Source organism: Hyla sarda, chromosome 4 (genome assembly GCF_029499605.1).
Source record: "Hyla sarda isolate aHylSar1 chromosome 4, aHylSar1.hap1, whole genome shotgun sequence".
NCBI classification, from domain to species: domain Eukaryota; kingdom Metazoa; phylum Chordata; class Amphibia; order Anura; family Hylidae; genus Hyla; species Hyla sarda.
This window is the reverse complement of record NC_079192.1, coordinates 393986508-394004776: the sequence shown is the minus strand read 5'-3', so window position 1 is coordinate 394004776 and position 18269 is coordinate 393986508. Positions and strand designations below refer to the sequence as shown.

The 18269-nt window shown below is 39.8% G+C and overlaps 1 protein-coding gene across 2 annotated transcripts in view; it reads right to left on the bottom strand.

Moving 5' to 3' along the window:
• Positions 1-18269, bottom strand: part of VWF (von Willebrand factor) — a 195832-nt gene that overhangs the window by 71670 nt on the left and 105893 nt on the right. For both annotated transcript variants that reach the window (XM_056517205.1, XM_056517206.1), the window contains 10 exons: positions 17995-18130; positions 15618-16996; positions 15261-15380; positions 14936-15079; positions 13789-13932; positions 12709-12873; positions 12440-12483; positions 11269-11446; positions 8982-9202; positions 535-724 (listed from right to left, as the gene is read on the bottom strand). In XM_056517205.1, the coding sequence (XP_056373180.1) occupies positions 535-724; positions 8982-9202; positions 11269-11446; positions 12440-12483; positions 12709-12873; positions 13789-13932; positions 14936-15079; positions 15261-15380; positions 15618-16996; positions 17995-18130 (2721 nt within the window). The remainder of the gene's footprint in view (positions 1-534; positions 725-8981; positions 9203-11268; positions 11447-12439; positions 12484-12708; positions 12874-13788; positions 13933-14935; positions 15080-15260; positions 15381-15617; positions 16997-17994; positions 18131-18269) is intronic.

Here is an 18269-nt window from a genome sequence, read left to right as displayed (position 1 = left end):
TGAGTCCTTTGGACAGTGGATAAGATGTCTAGGGGTGGAGTATACCTTTAAAATAGAAAAAAAAAACTTTTTTTCTTTTTTTACAACTTAGGTGGGATTCTTTTTCTAGTTCTTTGCTTTGCAGTACAAAACTTTTAAGTTCCCCTGTGCCCGAGCTGCAAAAACTAAAAAAAAAAAAAAAAACTTTAACTCACCTTCCTACGTTCCCCTGTTGCGCCGGTATCGGCATCCCGTTCCTCCGGAGCTGTTCGGCTCCCTGCTTCTTAGGCTCGGAACTTCACAGTGCGGTCAGCGTATCACCGGCTGTAGTGATGTCCCGCTAGGAAGCCAAGCAGCCCTGGAGGAATGGGATGCTGATACTGGCGCAATGGTGGAACATAAGAAGGTGAGTTTGTTTTTTTAGTTTTTTTCACAGGGAATCTTAACTTGTGTCGCATTTCTCCTTTAATTGGTAGAATTGTTCCTAGTTGAGCTTTCATAGAACATAAATGAAAAATTACATTGGATGCGTCATTGCAGATTAGAATAACTTACCACAAAGTCCTGAAGTTTTGGCTGAGAAACCATGCGGGATGAACTCAAGTATAAATTCATTATTTCCTGGGGTAAATGAAAAGACGAATCCCAGCTCTGGAATTTTAAGATTATGCATAATGGCTCCAAAAACACCCACTTCAAAGGTGTTGTTGTAAGGTACCTGGACCAGTTCTCCATTGACGGAGACCTAAGGGTTGAAAAGCAGAACATACAGTAAAATGGTCCTGTAAACTACGAAAGTCCTATAGTCCTCCCTTCTCTTTAAAGGGGTACATTTTTTTTGGTCTTTATGGGTCAACTGGTGCCAGAAAGTTAAACAGATTTGTACACTAACAACCTGTTAGTTTTTGAAATTATGCTGAGAAGCAATTGGATCATTGTGCAAGATTGTAGATGTGCGACCATGTCTGTTTTCTACCTGAGTACAGATTTGTAAATTACTTCTATTAAAAAATCTTCATCCTTCCAGTACTTTTTAGCAGCTGTATGCTACCGAGGAAATTCTGTCCTTTTTGAATTTCTTTTTTGTCTTGTCCACAGTGCTCTCTGCTGACACCTCTGTCCGTGTCAGGAACTGTCCAGAACAGCATAGGTTTGCTATGGGGATTTTCTCCTGCTCTGGACAGTTCCTGATACGGGCATCAGGTGTCAGCAGAGAGCACTGTGGACAAGACAAAAAAGAAATTCAAAAATAACAGAATTTCCTCTCTAGCATACAGCTTCTAAAAAGTACAGGAAGGATAGAGATTTTTTAATAGAAGTAATTTACAAATCTGTTTAACTTTCTGGCACCAGTTCATTAAAAAATAAATAAATAAACAAAGCTTTCCACTGGAGTACCCCATTAAAGTTAAAGGGGTATTCTGGAAATTTTTTTGTCATCTACAGGGGCTGTAAAATTGTACCTGGGTGACCTCCAGCACCAGCAGCCAAATTAGATGACCAGGTGCAGTAATCAAACTCCTTATGGCAATATTTCTCTAATTAACTTTGATTAAGAAAATGCATCAAAACTGCACATAATATAAGGAATAAGCAAGAAAAAAGAAATATGGAGGCACCTGACAACAATATACCTTAATGCATAACCATAAAAAAAAACATGAGGAGTCCAGTGAGCCACAGTTTATGTATAATGGTAACACGGTGACACGGAAAAGAAATATGGGGAGATTTATCAAAACCTGTGCAGAGGAAGAGTGGTGTAGTTGCCCATAGCAACCAATCAGCTTGCTTCTTTCATTTTCCACAGGCCTCTTTAGAGGCCTGTGGAAAATGAAAGAAGCAATCTGATTGGTTGCTATGGGCAACTGCACCACTCTTCCTCTGCACAGGTTTTGATAAATCTCCCCCATAGTCACTAAATAAACAATAATGTAGAAGTCCAGCAAACTCACCGCGTCCTAAGACCACATCACATAGAGACCGACGGAGGGTGGCGGGAGAAAGACCGGAGGCTCAGAGCCTCCCGTCTTTCTCCCGGCACCCTACATCGGTCTCTACATGATTTGGTCTTAGGTACGCGGTGAGTTAGCTGGACTTCTTCATTATAGTTTATTTGCACATAATATAAACTGATCTCAACCCAACAGAGTTCACCAGGGTCACCACCAGTACCAGCAGCTAACTTAGGTGACCAGGTACAGGGATCAAACACCTGATCCTCAGCTAGAGGATTCATGTGAAATGTAGGCTGCATTACAGAAAACCACATCAAGAAAGCCTATCCCTCGCCTTCCACATGGGCTAAAACGGGAAGGGAACCAAGTCATACACAAGAACCTCTACATCATTTATAGAAGCTAAAACAATATATAAATTCATGGAGTTTTAAGTGAGGTTATCATCTTTTTCTAGAAATCTAAAAAACTGACAGAGCTTCGTTGCGAAAGCAGAGGCACCAATGATGCACAAGCCAAAGCAAAACACATTGGTAGGACAAGTCCCAGGGAACACATGCAAGTGTACGAGTAGAAACTGGCAATAATCCATTTAATCTCGGCCGGCGTTGTAAAGCAATGTTTTCCTTAGCACTTTCTACGCAGTTATGTTCTAGCTGTTTGGGATGTTTTTCACTGTGCATCATTGTTCGCTGGAGATTACTCACACAGTATAGTCATCCTGCCAGAGGTCGGGGAGAAGTCAGTGAGAATGATGTTATATTGGGTGCCGGGACTGCCGAGGAGATTTAATATTCAGCACGAAAATATCTCAATATAATGATAGGACACTAAACCTAAAGCGGCATTCCAACCCTGAACGTTATCGGTGAGGGTTGTCTCCTGAAGACCCCGGCCTATACACCCTGGAGCAAAAGTGTCTGGGGGACCTTCGAAAGTAGATTCGGGAGTAACTGCCTTCGAAAGTAGATTCGGGAGTAACTGCCTTTGAAAGTAGATTCGGGAGTAACTGGCTGAGCCCCCCCACAGCAGGCATGGGACAACTCCTTAAGAGCTTCGGCCATTATAGAGATATTTTATTAAAGGGGTACTCCGGTGAAAAACATTTTTTTTTTTTTAAATCAACTGGTGCCAGAAAGTTAAGCAGATTTGTAAAGGACTTCTATTAAAAAATCTTAATCCTTCCTGTACTTATTAGCTGCTGAATACTACAGAGGAAATTCTTTTCTTTTTGAAACACAGAGCTCTCTGCTGAGCACAGTGCTCTCTGCTGACATCTCTGTCCATTTTAGGAGCTGTCCAGAGTAGCCTATGTTTGCTATGGGGATTTTCTCCTATTTTGGACAGTTCCTAAAGTGAATCATAGGACGCTAAACCTAAAGCGGCATTCCAACCCTGGACATTATCGGTGAGGGTTGTCTCCTGAAGACCCCTGCCTATACACCCTGGAGCAAAAGTGTCTGGGGGACCTTCAAAAGTAGATTCGGGAGTAACTGGCTGAGCCCCCCCACCGCAGCCATGGGACAACTCCTTCAGAGCTTTGACCATTATAGAGATATTTTATTAAAGGGGTACTACGGTGAAAAACTTTTTTTTAAATCAACTGGTGCCAGAAAGTTAAGCAGATTTGTAAATGACTTCTATTAAAAAATCTTAATCCTTCCTGTACTTATTAGCTGCTGAATACGACAGAAGAAATTATTTTCTTTTTGGAACACAGTGCTCTCTGCTGACATCATGAGCACAGTGCTCTCTGCTGGCATCTCTGTCCATTTTAGGAGCTGTCCAGAGTAGCCTATGTTTCTATGGGGATTATCTCCTATTTTGGACAGTTGCTAAAATGGACAGAGATGTCAGCAGAGAGCACTGTGGTCATGATGTCAGCAGAGAGCTCTGTGTTTCAATTTCCACTGTAGTATTCAGCAGCTAATAAGTACAGGAAGGATTAAGATTTTTTAATAGAAGTAATTTACAAATCTTTTTAACTTTCTGGCACCAGTTGATTAAAAAAAAAAAAAAAAAACGTTTTTCACCGGAGTACCCCTTTAAATTGGCCCAGCATTTTTGGATCTCAAAACACACAGTTAATTACGGGGTTAAAAGGTGACATTAGCATTCATCGCGTCTATCTGCCTTGCCAGACAACAGATGAGCTTTTATTTATTTAGATTTCTTCCCCCCAAAAAAGTGACAGCTAGATACTGATTTATGACTATGGGCAACATTCCCGATTTTTACCATTTTTGAAGATTTTTTCTTTTGTGGAACTTAAAGGGGTATTCTGCTCATAGACATCTTATCCCTTATCCAAAGGATAGGGGATATGATGTCTGATTGCGGGAGTCCTGCCGCTGGGGACCCCCCCGCGCGATCTCCGTGCAGCACCTGGAATTCTGTGCCGGCTGCTGCTCCAGTCTCAAAAACCGCTGGGTTTCCTATTCGCGAATATAGCACTATATATTCGTAATTACGAATTATTATAATTTTTTTTTTTTATCACAGTACACATCACAGTGATCATCCCTCTCTGCTTCCAGCTTGTGTGGTGTAATGAAGGCTCTAATACTACTGTGTGAGACTGGCGAGCAAAATTTCGCATATGCGTAAATTAACATTTGTTAATTTTCACATATACGAATTTTTATGTATGGCAAGTTTCGCATACACGAGATATTCGCATATGCGAATGTTCGGGTATGCTAACTACTCACGTACATTTTCGCATATGCAAATTTTATACATACGAATTTAAGCATTTGTACATATGCTAATTTGCGCATATACGTTTTTTTTTTTTTTTTTTTTTTTTTAAATGCGAAAATAAATGGAAATATTTCGAATATGCGATTCTAGCGCATATATGATGAATATTCGTCTATATATTCGCGAATATTCGCGTATTCGAATATGGCCTATGCCGCTCAACACTAGTGACGCAAAGCCCTCTCCATTCAGGTCTATGCCAAGCCACTCAAAACTTAAACATATTTGTAAATTATTTCTATTAAAACATTTTAATCCTTCCAGTAGTTATCAGCTGTTGTATTCATTAGTGTTGCTCGCGAATATTCGCAATTCGAATATTATTCGCGAATATCGCATATTCGTGATTTCGCAAATTTCGCGAATATAGCGCTATATATTCGTAATTACGAATATATATATATTTTTTTTCTTCACAGTACACATCACAGTGATCATCCCTCTCTGCTTCCAGCTTGTGTGGTGTAAAGAAGGCTCTAATACTACTGTGTGAGATTGGTATGCGAAAATTCGCACTTGCGAACTTTCGCGTATACGAAAATTTGCATATGCAACTTTTCGCATATGCGAATTTCCGCGTATGCTAATTTTCAATGTTATTTTTTCATGTTTATTTTCGTATACGCGAATGTTCGCATATGCGGATATAAAACGAGAATATTGCGAATATGCGCGAATATATGACTAATATTCGTCCATATATTCGCGAATATTCGCGAATTCAAATATGGCCTATGCCGCTCAACACTAGTATTCACCAGAGGAAGTTCTTTTTTTTCTTTTCCGTCTGACCACAGTGCTCTCTGCTGACACCTCTGTCCATGTCAGGGACTGCCCAGAGCAGGAGCAAATCCCTATAGCAAACCTCTCCTGCTCTGGACAGTTCCTGACATGGACAGAGGTGTCAGCAGAGAGCACTGTGGTCAGATGGAAAAGAACCTCAAAAAGAAAAGAACTTCCTCTGTATTATACAACAGTTGATAAGTACAGGAAGGATTAAGATTTTTTAATAGAAGTAATTTACAAATCTCTTTAACTTTCTAGCAGCAGTTGATTTAAAAAAAAAAATAGTTTTCTACTGGAGTACCCCTTTTAAATCAGACAACTATCTGATTGTTGGGGGTCTGACTACTGGGACCTGCAGCAATTATGAGAACAGAAGTCACTTGTTTCCCCAAGTGATTGGAGTGGTAGCTCACATGGTCAGCCACCACTCCAAATATTCTCTATGGAATTTCCAAACATAGTTCAGTTCTGAACTTGGTAATATTTGGAAGCCCCATAGACAGTGAAATAAGTCATGCTCAAGGATATGCGCTGCCGCTCCATTCACTCAGGGGGTAATTGACCTCTGTTTGCTTAAATGTTGGAGGTCCCAGTGAGAGATAGTGTTGAGCGGCATAGGCCATATTCCAATTCGCGAATATTCGCGAATATATGGACGAATATTCGTCATATATTCGCATATTCTTGATTTATTTTCGCATATGCGCAATTTCGCATATAAGAAAATTAGCATATGTGTAAATTCGCATAAGCGAACATTAGCATGAATATAAATTAACATAAGAGAAAATTCATATATGCGAACAAAATATGCGGGGAAAAAAAATTCTCATACAAAAAACGTATATGCGAAAATTGCATACACAAAAACTTCCTACGCTAACATTCGCATATGCGAAGGTTTTATGTGCTAATTTTCGTGTATACGAAAATTACATATAACAAAATTCGCATATGTGAAAATTAACATGTGGAAAATTCAGCATATGCGAAAATACGTTCGCGTTCGCCAGTCTCACACAGTAGTATTAGAGCCTTCATTACACCACACAAGCTGGAACCAGAGAGGGATGATCACTGTGATGTGTACTGTGATAAAAAAAAAAAAAAAAAAAAAAAAAAAGAATATTCGTAATTACGAATATATAGTGCTATATTTGCGAATTCGCGAATATGCGATATTCGCGAATAAAATTTGCATTGCGAATATTCGCGAGCAACACTATTCATCAGCTGGTTATAATTTTTGGATAACTTTTAAAGGGGTTGTCCCCTGCCCTGCCTTACTCCGAATGCTGTGTGCGGGCTTCCGTGTACGCGGCCGCCCCCCGTGATGTCACGCCCGGCCCCTCGTGACGTCACGCCCGCCCCCTCAACGAAAGTATATGGGAAGGGGGCGCGACCGCTGTCACGCCCACTTCCCATAGACTTTGGTTGAGGGGGCGGGCGTGACGTCACTAGGGGCCGGGCGTGACGTCATGAGGGGGCGGCCGCGAACACGGAAGCCCGCACACAGCGTTCGGGGTAATGAACTTCCGGACACTGCGAGCAGAGCTCCGAAAGACAGGGCAGCGCACAACCCCTTTAATGTGGGTTGCTTGGATTGATGGGAAGTTGTACTCAGCTACGATAGCTGGTAGCGTCAATAATAGTTTCTGAGATTGAAATGGATCTGAACCGGCCCGGTATCAGATGAGTATCTGCCCCCTTTCTAATTAGGTATCAGGATCAGTGCATGCACGAGAGAAGAAAATCACACTGACACAAAGTTTAGTCAAAATTATACTTCCTGTATTTACGACTGTTACATGGCTTTATATAGACTGTAACACTGCCGTGTGCAAAGTTATATGTCATGAATAACTGTCCTTGTGATTGGTTTCTTCCATCTGCAGGTGTTCCTCATCCAGCTTGTGGGTCTTATCATCTTGGGTGTAGCTCTCTCAGGAGGCGCCATCTTATACATATTGTTTCAAGCACAATGGCAGGGGGAGCGAGCTAGTGAGTGGGCATTTTAGCATGCATATTTTAAAGGGGTATTCCGGTGAAAAACTTTTTTTTTTTTTTTTTTATCAACTGGTGCCAGAAAGTTAAACAGATTTGTAAATTACTTCTATTAAAAAATCTTAATCCTTCCTGTACTTATCAGCTGCTGAATACTACAGCGGAAATTCTTTTCTTTGTGAAACACAGAACTGTCTGCTGACATCACAAGCACAGTGCTCTCTGCTGACATCTATGTCCATTTTAGGAACTGTCCAGAACAGCATATGTTTGCTATGGGGATTTCCTTTTACCCTGGACAGTTCCTAAAAATGGACAGAGATGTCAGCAGAGAGCACTGTGCTCATGATGTCAGCAGAGAGCTCTGTGTTTCAAACGGAAAAGAATTTCCACTGTAGTATTCAGCAGCTAATAAGTACAGGAAGGATTAAGATTTTTTATAGAAGTAATTTACAAATCTGTTTAACTTTCTGGCACCAGTTGATAAAAAAAAAAAGGAGTACCCCTTTAAATAGCATTTTAACCTTATACATTACAAGATGTCAGCCAGTCTTGTGTATGTTTTGGGTAATAGAACAAGCTTCAATAGACCAACGGCAGGATTATAATGGCGCTGACCGGGACCAAACAACACAACCGGAACGGTAAAATTAGAGTTTATTTACCAGAATGCAACGCGTTTCGCTGCGCATGCGCAGCGAAACGCGTTGCATTCTGGTAAATAAACCCTCTTTTCCCCGTTCTGGTTGTGTCGTTTGGTCCCGGTCAGCGCCATTATAATCCTGCCGTTGGTTTATCGCTATTGATTTTGCATCACACGCACATCATTGTCGTGTATGATGGTACACAACCACCCAGTGTAAGTGGCCCTTGACCTTTGACCATTCTTACCCATACTCCAGTGTGTTACGCTATGGAGCGCTGTTCTTTCTTTCTTTTGTGTATGTCTTACACTGCCACCTCACATACTTGTTGGAAAGGTTCCATAACAATAACGTGAGAGAGAGAGACTTCCGTAAACAGACAACAATTAAAGGTGTATTCCAGGAAAAAACTTATATATATATATATATATATATATATATATATATATATCAATTGGCTCCAGAAAGTTAAACAGATTTGTAAATTACTTCTATTAAAAAAATCTTAATCCTTTCAGTACTTATGGGCTTCTGAAGTTAAGGTTGTTCTTTTCTGTCTAAGTGCTCTCTAATGACACGTGTCTAAACGCCCAGTTTAGAAGAGGTTTGCTATGGGGATTTTCATCTAAACTGGGCGTTTCCCGAGACAGGTGTCATCAGAGAGGACTTAGACAGAAAAGAACAATCTTAACTTCAGAAGCTCATAAGTACTGAAAGGATTAAGATTTTTTAATAGAAGTAATTTACAAATCTGTTTAACTTTCTGGAGCCAGTTGATATATATATATAAAAAAAATGTTTTTACCTGGATAACCCCTTTAAGAAAAGTGAAGGAACATTGAGTTACCTGCATATTGTACGAGAGCTTCACAATGTCCCCATTGTACTTCACGCTCACTGAATCCATGCAGGTCTGGCCACTCGATAACCCACATTCCCCATTCTGCAGGATGACTTCCAGATTGTTCTTATTGTCATTAAACAACACATAGGAGCAATTGCTGAGGAGCTTAAAATTAAGTCCATCAAAGGTGACGATGTGACGGCTGGAGCTTCCCTTACAGATGCCTGAAAGAGAAGGGGTCAATACATCGAGTTATTCTGCCAAAATTTAGCATCAGAGGAGGCCTTGGTATCAACATATATACTATTACCTGGAACAGAGTCCATCAGAGGGACCTGAAGGATAGGGAGACGCAGAGTAGTGTTCCTCGCGAATATTCGCAATGCGAATTTTATTCGCGAATATCGCATATTCGCGAATTCGTGAATATTCGCGAATATAGCACTATAAATTTGTAATTACGAATATAGGCCATATTCGAATTTGCGAATATTCGCGAATATATGGACGAATATTCGCATATTCGTAATCTTCTCGTATTTTCGTATATGTAAATATTTGCGTGTGCGAAAATTAACATATGCGAAAATTCACACGCCGGTCTCACACAGTAGTATTAGAGCCTTCTTACACCACACAAGCTGGAAGCAGAGAGGGGTGATCACTGTGATGTGTACTGTGAAAAAAAAAAAAACGAATATTCGTAATAACGAATATATAGCGCTATATTCGCGAATATTCGCGAATGTGCGATATTCGCGAATAAAATTTGAATTGCGAATATTCGCGAGCAACACTAGTGATCATCCCTCTCTGCTTCCAGCTTGTGTGGTGTAATGAAGGCTCTAATACTACTGTGTGAGACTGGCGTGCGAATTCTCGCGTATACTAATGTTTGCATATGCAAATCTTCGCATACGCGAATTATTCGTATATGCGAAAATAAAACGCGAATATTGCGAATATGCAAATTTAGCGAATATATGACGAATATTCGTCCATAGATTCGCGACTATTCGCGAATTCGAACATGGCCTATGCCGCTCAACACTAACGCAGAGAACATGGCTCAGCTATGTATGTATACTGTTAACATTCTCACAATGGCTGTATGGAGCACTATGACTGCAGTATTTAAAGGGGTACTCCACTGGAAAACTTTTTTTTTTTAAATCTACTGGTATCAGAAAATTAAACATATTTGTAAATTACTTCTAGTAAAAATTCTTAATCCTTCCAGTACTTATCAGCTGCTATATGAATGAATGAATCATATACAGGAGCAGGGACTCCTCTTAAAGGGGCACTCCCCTGGAAAACATATACATATATATATATATATATATATATATATATATATATATATATATATATATATATATATTTATTTATTTATTTTTTTTAAATCAACTGGTGCCAGAAAGTTAAACAGATTTGTAAATTACTTCTATTTAAAAATGTTAATTCTTCCAGTACTTATCAGCTGCTATATGCTCCACAGGAAGTTATTTTATTTTTGAATTTCCTTTCTGCTGACACCTCTGTCCATTTTAGGAACTGTCCAGAGCAGGAGAGGTTTGCTATGGGGATTCTCTGGACAGTTCCTAAAATAGACAGAGGTGTAGAGAGCACTGTGGTCACACAGAAAGGAAATTCAAAAAGAAAAGAACTTCCTGTGGAGCCTATAGCAGCTAATGAGTACTGGAAGGATTAAGATTTTTAAATTGAAGTAATTTACAAATCTGTTTAACTTTCTGGCACCAGCTAATTTAAAGAAAAATGTTTTCCAGTGGAGTACCCCTTTAAGACGCTATTACTGCACTTTATTGGGCATATATAAATAGGCGCTGTCAGATACAAAAACTTTTGATATGTTATAAAGCATGAAAAACAAATAGGTTTTGCAATTGCTTTCATTAGAAAATTTCATACTGAAAAAGCCAGTCAAACAACTGCATTTTATTGGGCACCATCACTGTACTTTATTGGGTACTATGACTGCACTTGGGACACTATAACTTGACTTTGACTCTGGTGTTATACCTGTAAGTTACAGGGTATTTGGCTGTTTATTTTTTTTTATAATAAATTACCGCTACCATGTTTCTGTTTTGTTACAGTGGTCCTTTGTCCTAAAGTTTTAACAAGATTTGCAGCCATTTTGTTTCTCACTTTTTGTCACTGATTTACCAAAAATGTAATTTAAAGATGATCTATTGTATAACTTTCGAGTAGAGACCCTGTGCTAACTCCATCTTTAAAGATTGAAAATTGAAGATATAGTACTTACACGGGCACACCCATCGACATCCACATTTCTCCTTAATCTTCATTGCGGGTATATCATTGTCACAGAGTGGTTGTGGAATTTTTGCACAGTCCACTCCAATGTTACTTAGTTTGGTTATGCCACCCTCCAGGCATGTGACTATGTGACATTCGTCTTGTAGTGTCCAGGTATCTCCAGTCTTAAGACAAAGGCAACATTTTACATGATTGAAAAACAGTAAACATTCAAGTGAATGGGTCTTTGTAATAATTCCAGCACACAGCTAGGTAGAGAATGGCTTGGTTTTGGAAATAAGATACTACTGTAAATGGTGGGATCATCTTATGACCCCCTTGAAGTTCAACATAATTAATATACGGGCTCACAGTGTACCTCCATATGCATACATGCCAAATTTTTAATCAGGGTATAACTTTCAAACCAGCTGGAACCTCCAGAAATGACCACTTTAGGGAAGAGTTTGCAAACACCTCCCCCTATTCCCCCCCCCCCCCCCCCCCCCCCCCCACACACACACACGCACACGCACACACCACAATTTTGCAGTTCAGGTTGTGTTATTGTCACTCTAAAATCATCTTTACCATAACATAGTCAGCAGGCTGTACTGTGGAAGAAAATTTCTTACTGCCCAAGGTTCTAGAGCATATAGGTCAGGAAGCCCTTGGTCTACACACGAGGTTCTAGAATGTGTAGGTCAGGAAGCCCTTGGCCTACACACAAGGTTCTAGAATGTGTAGGCCAGGGACCCCTTGGTCTACACACAAGGTTCTAGATTGTGTAGGCCAGGGACCCCTTGGCCCACACATAATGTTCTAGAACGTGTAGGCCAGGGAGCCCTTGGCCTACACATAGACTTATGGTCTACTAAACTGCATGTTGCGGACTGTAAGAATGATCACCTTAGCTCACAAGTTTAAGTGGACAGCCAACACGTGCTATAAGATTACGAGAGAGGAGATCCATGATGACAAACTAACTGGCCATATACTGTACTCTCTACTGTCTCTAAGGATAGTAGAGGTGAGTGTTAATGTGTGGAGAGGCCATGTAGACCAAATCATTGCTCGAAATGATGAGAGAGTGAGGTACTGACAACATTTTTAAAATTATGCTTGTAGATATAAATAATTGTTACAGTATATATAACTAAGGAAAGAATCATAGATACCTTCCGTGAGTTTCCATCCTCATCAATGCAAACTTTAACGATATCTGAAACAGACAACAACCAGTCAACCTGTATGGCCAACTTTATAACAAAGACCAAAAACACTCATATTTAACCTGTGTTATATTATATAGGACAAAGTTGCCTTGAATTGGTACATTTCTGGGATCACGCTTTAGCATTACAACCAATAAGATCATTGTTTGCACTGACTATATGCATACGTACTATATATAATATAATTTCTGTAACGTTGTATGTAGATTTACCGGTGCAAAGCTTATTGATGAAGTCATCACGTAGGAGAAGCATGGTTGGCAAATCATCAAAAAGCTGAACTTTTGTGATCTTGTGGTTACTGGATGGCCCGGAAAGCTTTAGCAGTTCTTCATCGTCGTACCTGGATCCAACACCGATTGGAAAAACTGATACCACTAAAATATGAATAGAATATAAATGTGAATGGACAACAAATATGTGGGTTAGATGTAGCTCAGAAACCAGTAGCCAAGAGTAGAAGATGTCAATTGTATATGCTGGCCAGAAGTGATGAGCGGCAGGGGCCATATTCGAATTTGCGATATTTAGCAAATATATGGATGAATATTCGTCCTATGTTCGCGAAATTCGCATATTGGCTATGTTCGTTCTTTTTTTTTTTTTTTCATGTGAAAATTCGTAATGAAATTCAGTGTCCAGTCTGGAAGTTCTGATATTCGGGGTAAAAATTTGCATTAAAAAAGCACGAATATATATCACTGTATTCAAAATATTTAAGAAATCGCGATGTGCCAATATTCGCGGTAAAAATTTGCATTTCGAATATTCGTGCTCAACACTACTGGCCAGTTGGAAGCACAGTTACTTTAAACCCATTAAAGCTTATAGTTAATACAAACAAAGCCCGCCCCCTAGGAGCCTGGATACCCTGTCCTTGTCCTATGGAAGCCACAAAGGTGACCAGCTACTTGTTGTGGCTTCAGCATCTAAAACCTTTGGCAACCTTTTCCCTTGTAAATAAATGGGCACAAATACCACACCTGCTCATGCCAACTTTCAGCAGGTCTTTGTCCTAGCAAATAGAAATGAGGGTCCCCATCAACAGAAAGGGGTTGATGTTTCCCAGTTAGTTATCACCCAGGCAAAGAAGCTACACACAAGTGTTAAAAACACATGGAATGTAAGCTTCTTAGCTCATTGTTTCCATTAATTTGAATGGATAGTACAGTGAACATCCATTCATGTGCACCCCATTGAGAAATGGTAAACACATAATGGGATCATTTTAAGTTTGCTAGAGATTGACAATTCATTGATATTCCCAAATAACATAATCACGGTAATATTACTGTTGGCTGCTGCAAAGGTGGCTGCGTAATCCACTTGATCTGAGGACTTGTCTGCGACAATGATGACTGCGATCTTGGTAGAAAGAGGCCTTCCTCCATGTATATCTGATACGGCACTTTGGACTGCAAAATTCAGTGCATCTCCTGGAATAAAATGAAAAAAATATCGTATATTTCAAGAATCGATCTTAAAATGAAAGCTATGACAAGTTGCTAAATACGGGATCACTCAGATTTTTTTAGTACAGAGTTAGTGGAAGGTTGGGGTTACCACTTTGTTGTTCATAGGTCATGTGGGCTAATGTAAAGGAGGCAAGAACTAAACAAGGTAAAACTTCACCATCTACTCACCTTTTCTTTCAACCAACTTTTAAAGGGGTACTCCGCCCCTAGACATCTTATCCCCTATCCAAAGGATAGGGGATAAGATGTCTGAATGCAGGGGTCCTGCCACTGGGGACCCCCGAAATATCCCCTGCCGCATCCCTGTTCCTTAACTGCACAAAGCGAAGATCACTCCGTGGCTGATGATGGGCGATACAGGGGATTGAGTATCATGACTTCACATCTCCGCCCCCTCGCGACGTCATGCCCTGCCCCCTTAATGCAAGTCTATGGGAGGGGGCATGGTAGCCGTTAAACCCCCTTTCCATAGGCTTGCATTGAGGGGGGGCGTGACATCACCAGGGGCGGAGCCATGACATCACGATACTCCATGCCCTGTATCGACGGTCATTAGCCACAGAGAAATGCTTGGGGTGCTGCAGGAGAGGGTCCCCAGTGGCGGGACCCCTGCAATCAGACATCTTATCTCCTATCCTTTGGATAGGGGATAAGATGTCAAGGGGCATAGGGGAGTACCCCTTTAAGCATTGAAAGGCCCAAACTCATATTCTAAAATAATAATTTAATTTCCGATAAAAACATATACTACTTAAAAAGCAAACACTACGCCCAGACGAACGGGGGGTAAAAAGAACTTGATTTACACAGACAATGATGAATTTTACCCTAAATGTGTAGTCACCCTAATTGGCATCTCCTAATATGCCTACTAGGCCTGAACCAGAGAAGAGTCTCTGATCTGTGCGTGTGTCTGTGTACAGCTAAAATGTGAAAAAACTTAAATAGATATTATTCAATTTACCAATTTTGCCGGTTCCTTCTCCAATCTTTTGCATGTTGTCAACTTGTTTAAGAAGACTTATCTTTTCTTGAGGGTCTGTCCATGCAACCTCCATAGTAGGAGCCCATCCATATTGAAGGACGGCCACTTGAGTTGCATCATGACCTTAAAGTTAAAGATAACATTTGAAGATATGTTAGATAGATAGATATAAGAAAGCTAGACAGATAGATAGATATGAGATAGATAGATATGAGATAGATAGATGTGAAATAGATAGATAGATATGAGATAGATAGATATGAGATAGATAGATGTGAAATAGATAGATAGGCCGAATTCTCACCAATGTGTGCCTTTTTGATAAAATTTTTCACAAAGGTTTTCATATACTCAAATTCCGATTCTTTGACATTCAAACTGCTGTCCAGTATGAATATGATATCCATCTGTTTCATGCATGGTACTTGTAAGGGAAAGAAAACACGAAAAACATGAACATTCATACAGAACACATCACCTGTAGATGATTCTCAAAATAAATTGTCTAAATAATAAGAATAATCCATTTTCATCCTGTCTCGATGATGTCTGTACACCATTATATGACATATGAACTGAGATGGTCTCCTTGAGACAACCTCTTCTACATCTACGTATTAATACAACCAAATATAAGAACCAATGTTTATTAGGCGCTTACCTATAGGAATATGTGTTGGCTCGTCGATCCTAGAACAACAACCCTTAATTATTTCTTCTGTTATACTAGGTAACTGGTCATAGTTTTGGAAATATCTTTGATGCCCCAATATATCCAGCTCTTTTATGGGAGCATTTGAGCCAACCGATATAGGAAAGACATTTATGTTGTCCTCTTTTCTTATGACATCAGTAGGTGGATTTTCCTGTATCATATATACCAAGTGAGGATTTTGGTGCCTACTTTCATAGTCCTTCCTCAAAGTGTGTTGACTTATGTATCGTAGAGCTTCCCCGGTGTTTGTGGCATTCCCGCTTCTGTTTTTGATCCGTCTAATCAGTTCGATCACTTCCCTTTTCCGTAATATCCCAGTGAAGGTGTATTCAATAGTTATAGTATAAGAGTACTGTATGATGGTGATATGGATGGTTTCCTCACCAATATCCATTCTCTGAATCAGATCTTCAAGGAAGATCTTTATCTTCTCAATGTCCACAGAGCCTTCAAATGCAATAGTAAGTTCTCTATCAGGAATTTTGGGAGCCGGGGTTGGTGCAATGGTGGGGGTCTTCGTCGAGGGCTCTACATAGGTGGCGGTGGTGGTAGTAATCACTTTAGATGGCTCTGTTTGAGGTTTAATAGGTACTGTATGTGTTGGCTCCGGTACTATTCCACACAAGTAGTCGATTATTTCATCCTTCCGGGCGATTAGGTCCTCCACATTGGGCACAATGAATGGTTTGTTCATTGGTGACTGCTTTTCAAGGAATTCAATGTCACCCCTGTCAGCGGAAGGACCTATCGCGATGGGAATCACAGTGACTTTACGCTTTTTTATGCCAAGCTTTATACTTGTCAAGCTTTTTGAACTTTTGGAGGCTGTTAGTAGTAAGATCATTCTTGGTGCGTTGTCCCTCTTAGCCAGATCGAAGATATATGAATTTGTAAATTTTATTGCCTCCGCGGCAGAAGATGTTGGACTCCCCATGTATTTCATATTTTTTACTTTGGCAACCAAGTCAGTAAGTCTCCGCCTTTCATTAAGGCTGAATAACTTAGGCGTGTGCGTGGTATTGTATTGGATGACGCTGACTCGAATTCTTGACTGCGAGATGCGTATCTTTTCCATAATACTGACAATAAAATCTTTTACAGTTTCGAAACTGGTTCGGGAAAGTTTTGAGGAACCGTCTACTAGGAAAACCAGATCCATGGCTTTCTCACAGTTGTATGTCCCGGGTGCAACGGTTCCCTCTTCCTCTTCCTCTTCATATGGCGTTGGTTCTGGAGTTGGTTCCTCCTGAGGGATTTCTGGGGGTGAGGCTCTTGTTGTTTTTGCCTCACAAGCATTGCACTGTAGGGTTTGTTTTTCACAATGGCTTGAAAGAGAAACAAAAAAAAATTCATAAAACATGTTTCACTACATTCTAAAACCCATTTACAAACAACATATTAGAGTAGATTCCTAATCTCATCTATGAGCCAGAGTGATAGCGCCTTAGAGTGATAGCGCCTAAATAGCATTGCTCACTCTGGAGCATATCTTTGCATTTTACACACAGCCAATTAGTTTCAATGACAATTCTGTAATGCGTAATTTCTCCTGTTGGGGCACTGACGAGAAAATGAACATATACTTCCATTGTAGAATTACATCCTATTGGCGGGGGACATCCTACTATCAAAAATAGGTAAAAGGTTAGTTATTTTCTTTTTGAATTTCCTTTCAGTCTGACCACAGTGCTCTCTACTGACACCTCTGTCCATTTTAGGAACTGGCCAGAGTAGGAGAAAATCCCTATAGCAAACCTATCCTGCTCCAGACAGTTCCTAAAATGGACAGAGGTGTCAACAGAGAGCACTGTGGTCAAACAGAAAGGAAATTGAAAAAGAAAAGAACTTCCTGTGGAGCATATAGCAGCTGATAAGTACTGGAAGAATTAAGATTTTTAAATAGAAGTAATTTACAAATCTGTTTAACTTTCTGGCACGAGTTGATTTAAAAAAAAAATATATATTTGTTTCCCAGGGGAGTACCCCTTTAAGAGGAGTCCCTGCTCTTGTATAGGATTCACATTTAGATCATAATTAATTTTTGCCAAACTGATTTACTAATCTGTAATCAGCATGAGTCTTGCTTTCAGCTCCCTTGTCCTGCAATAGGACTTCCCTCTATGACCTTTACATGCCCTAGTCGCAATATGGACAGGTGTTATCTTCATGAGAAAGTAATGTTTTTGAAAAAACGTACCCCAAAAAAATTAAAAAAAATAAATTTCTTTTTTTGTCAAAGTATAATATTTTATCAACATTTTATATAGAAAGATTATAATGACAGTAAAATACCCAATAAGCCAAACTGTTATAAGTTTAATACCATTGCTGGCAAAGCGAAGGATCATCTTGATTCAATATAATGTACTTTCCATGCGGAATGCGGCGTCCTTCAATCACGCATACAGGGCAGTCTTGCAGGTCAATACATGATCCGGTTACCTCATTCAGGATTTTACCTGTTTGACACAAGAACGATCATGAGGATTAAGTTATAACCTTTACCAAGAAGTTATGAGACTTAAACAGGACCGATAAATAGTTCTTAGGAGCAAAGCCATCATGATGTGAGGATTCCTGACAGTTCCTGGTAAAATA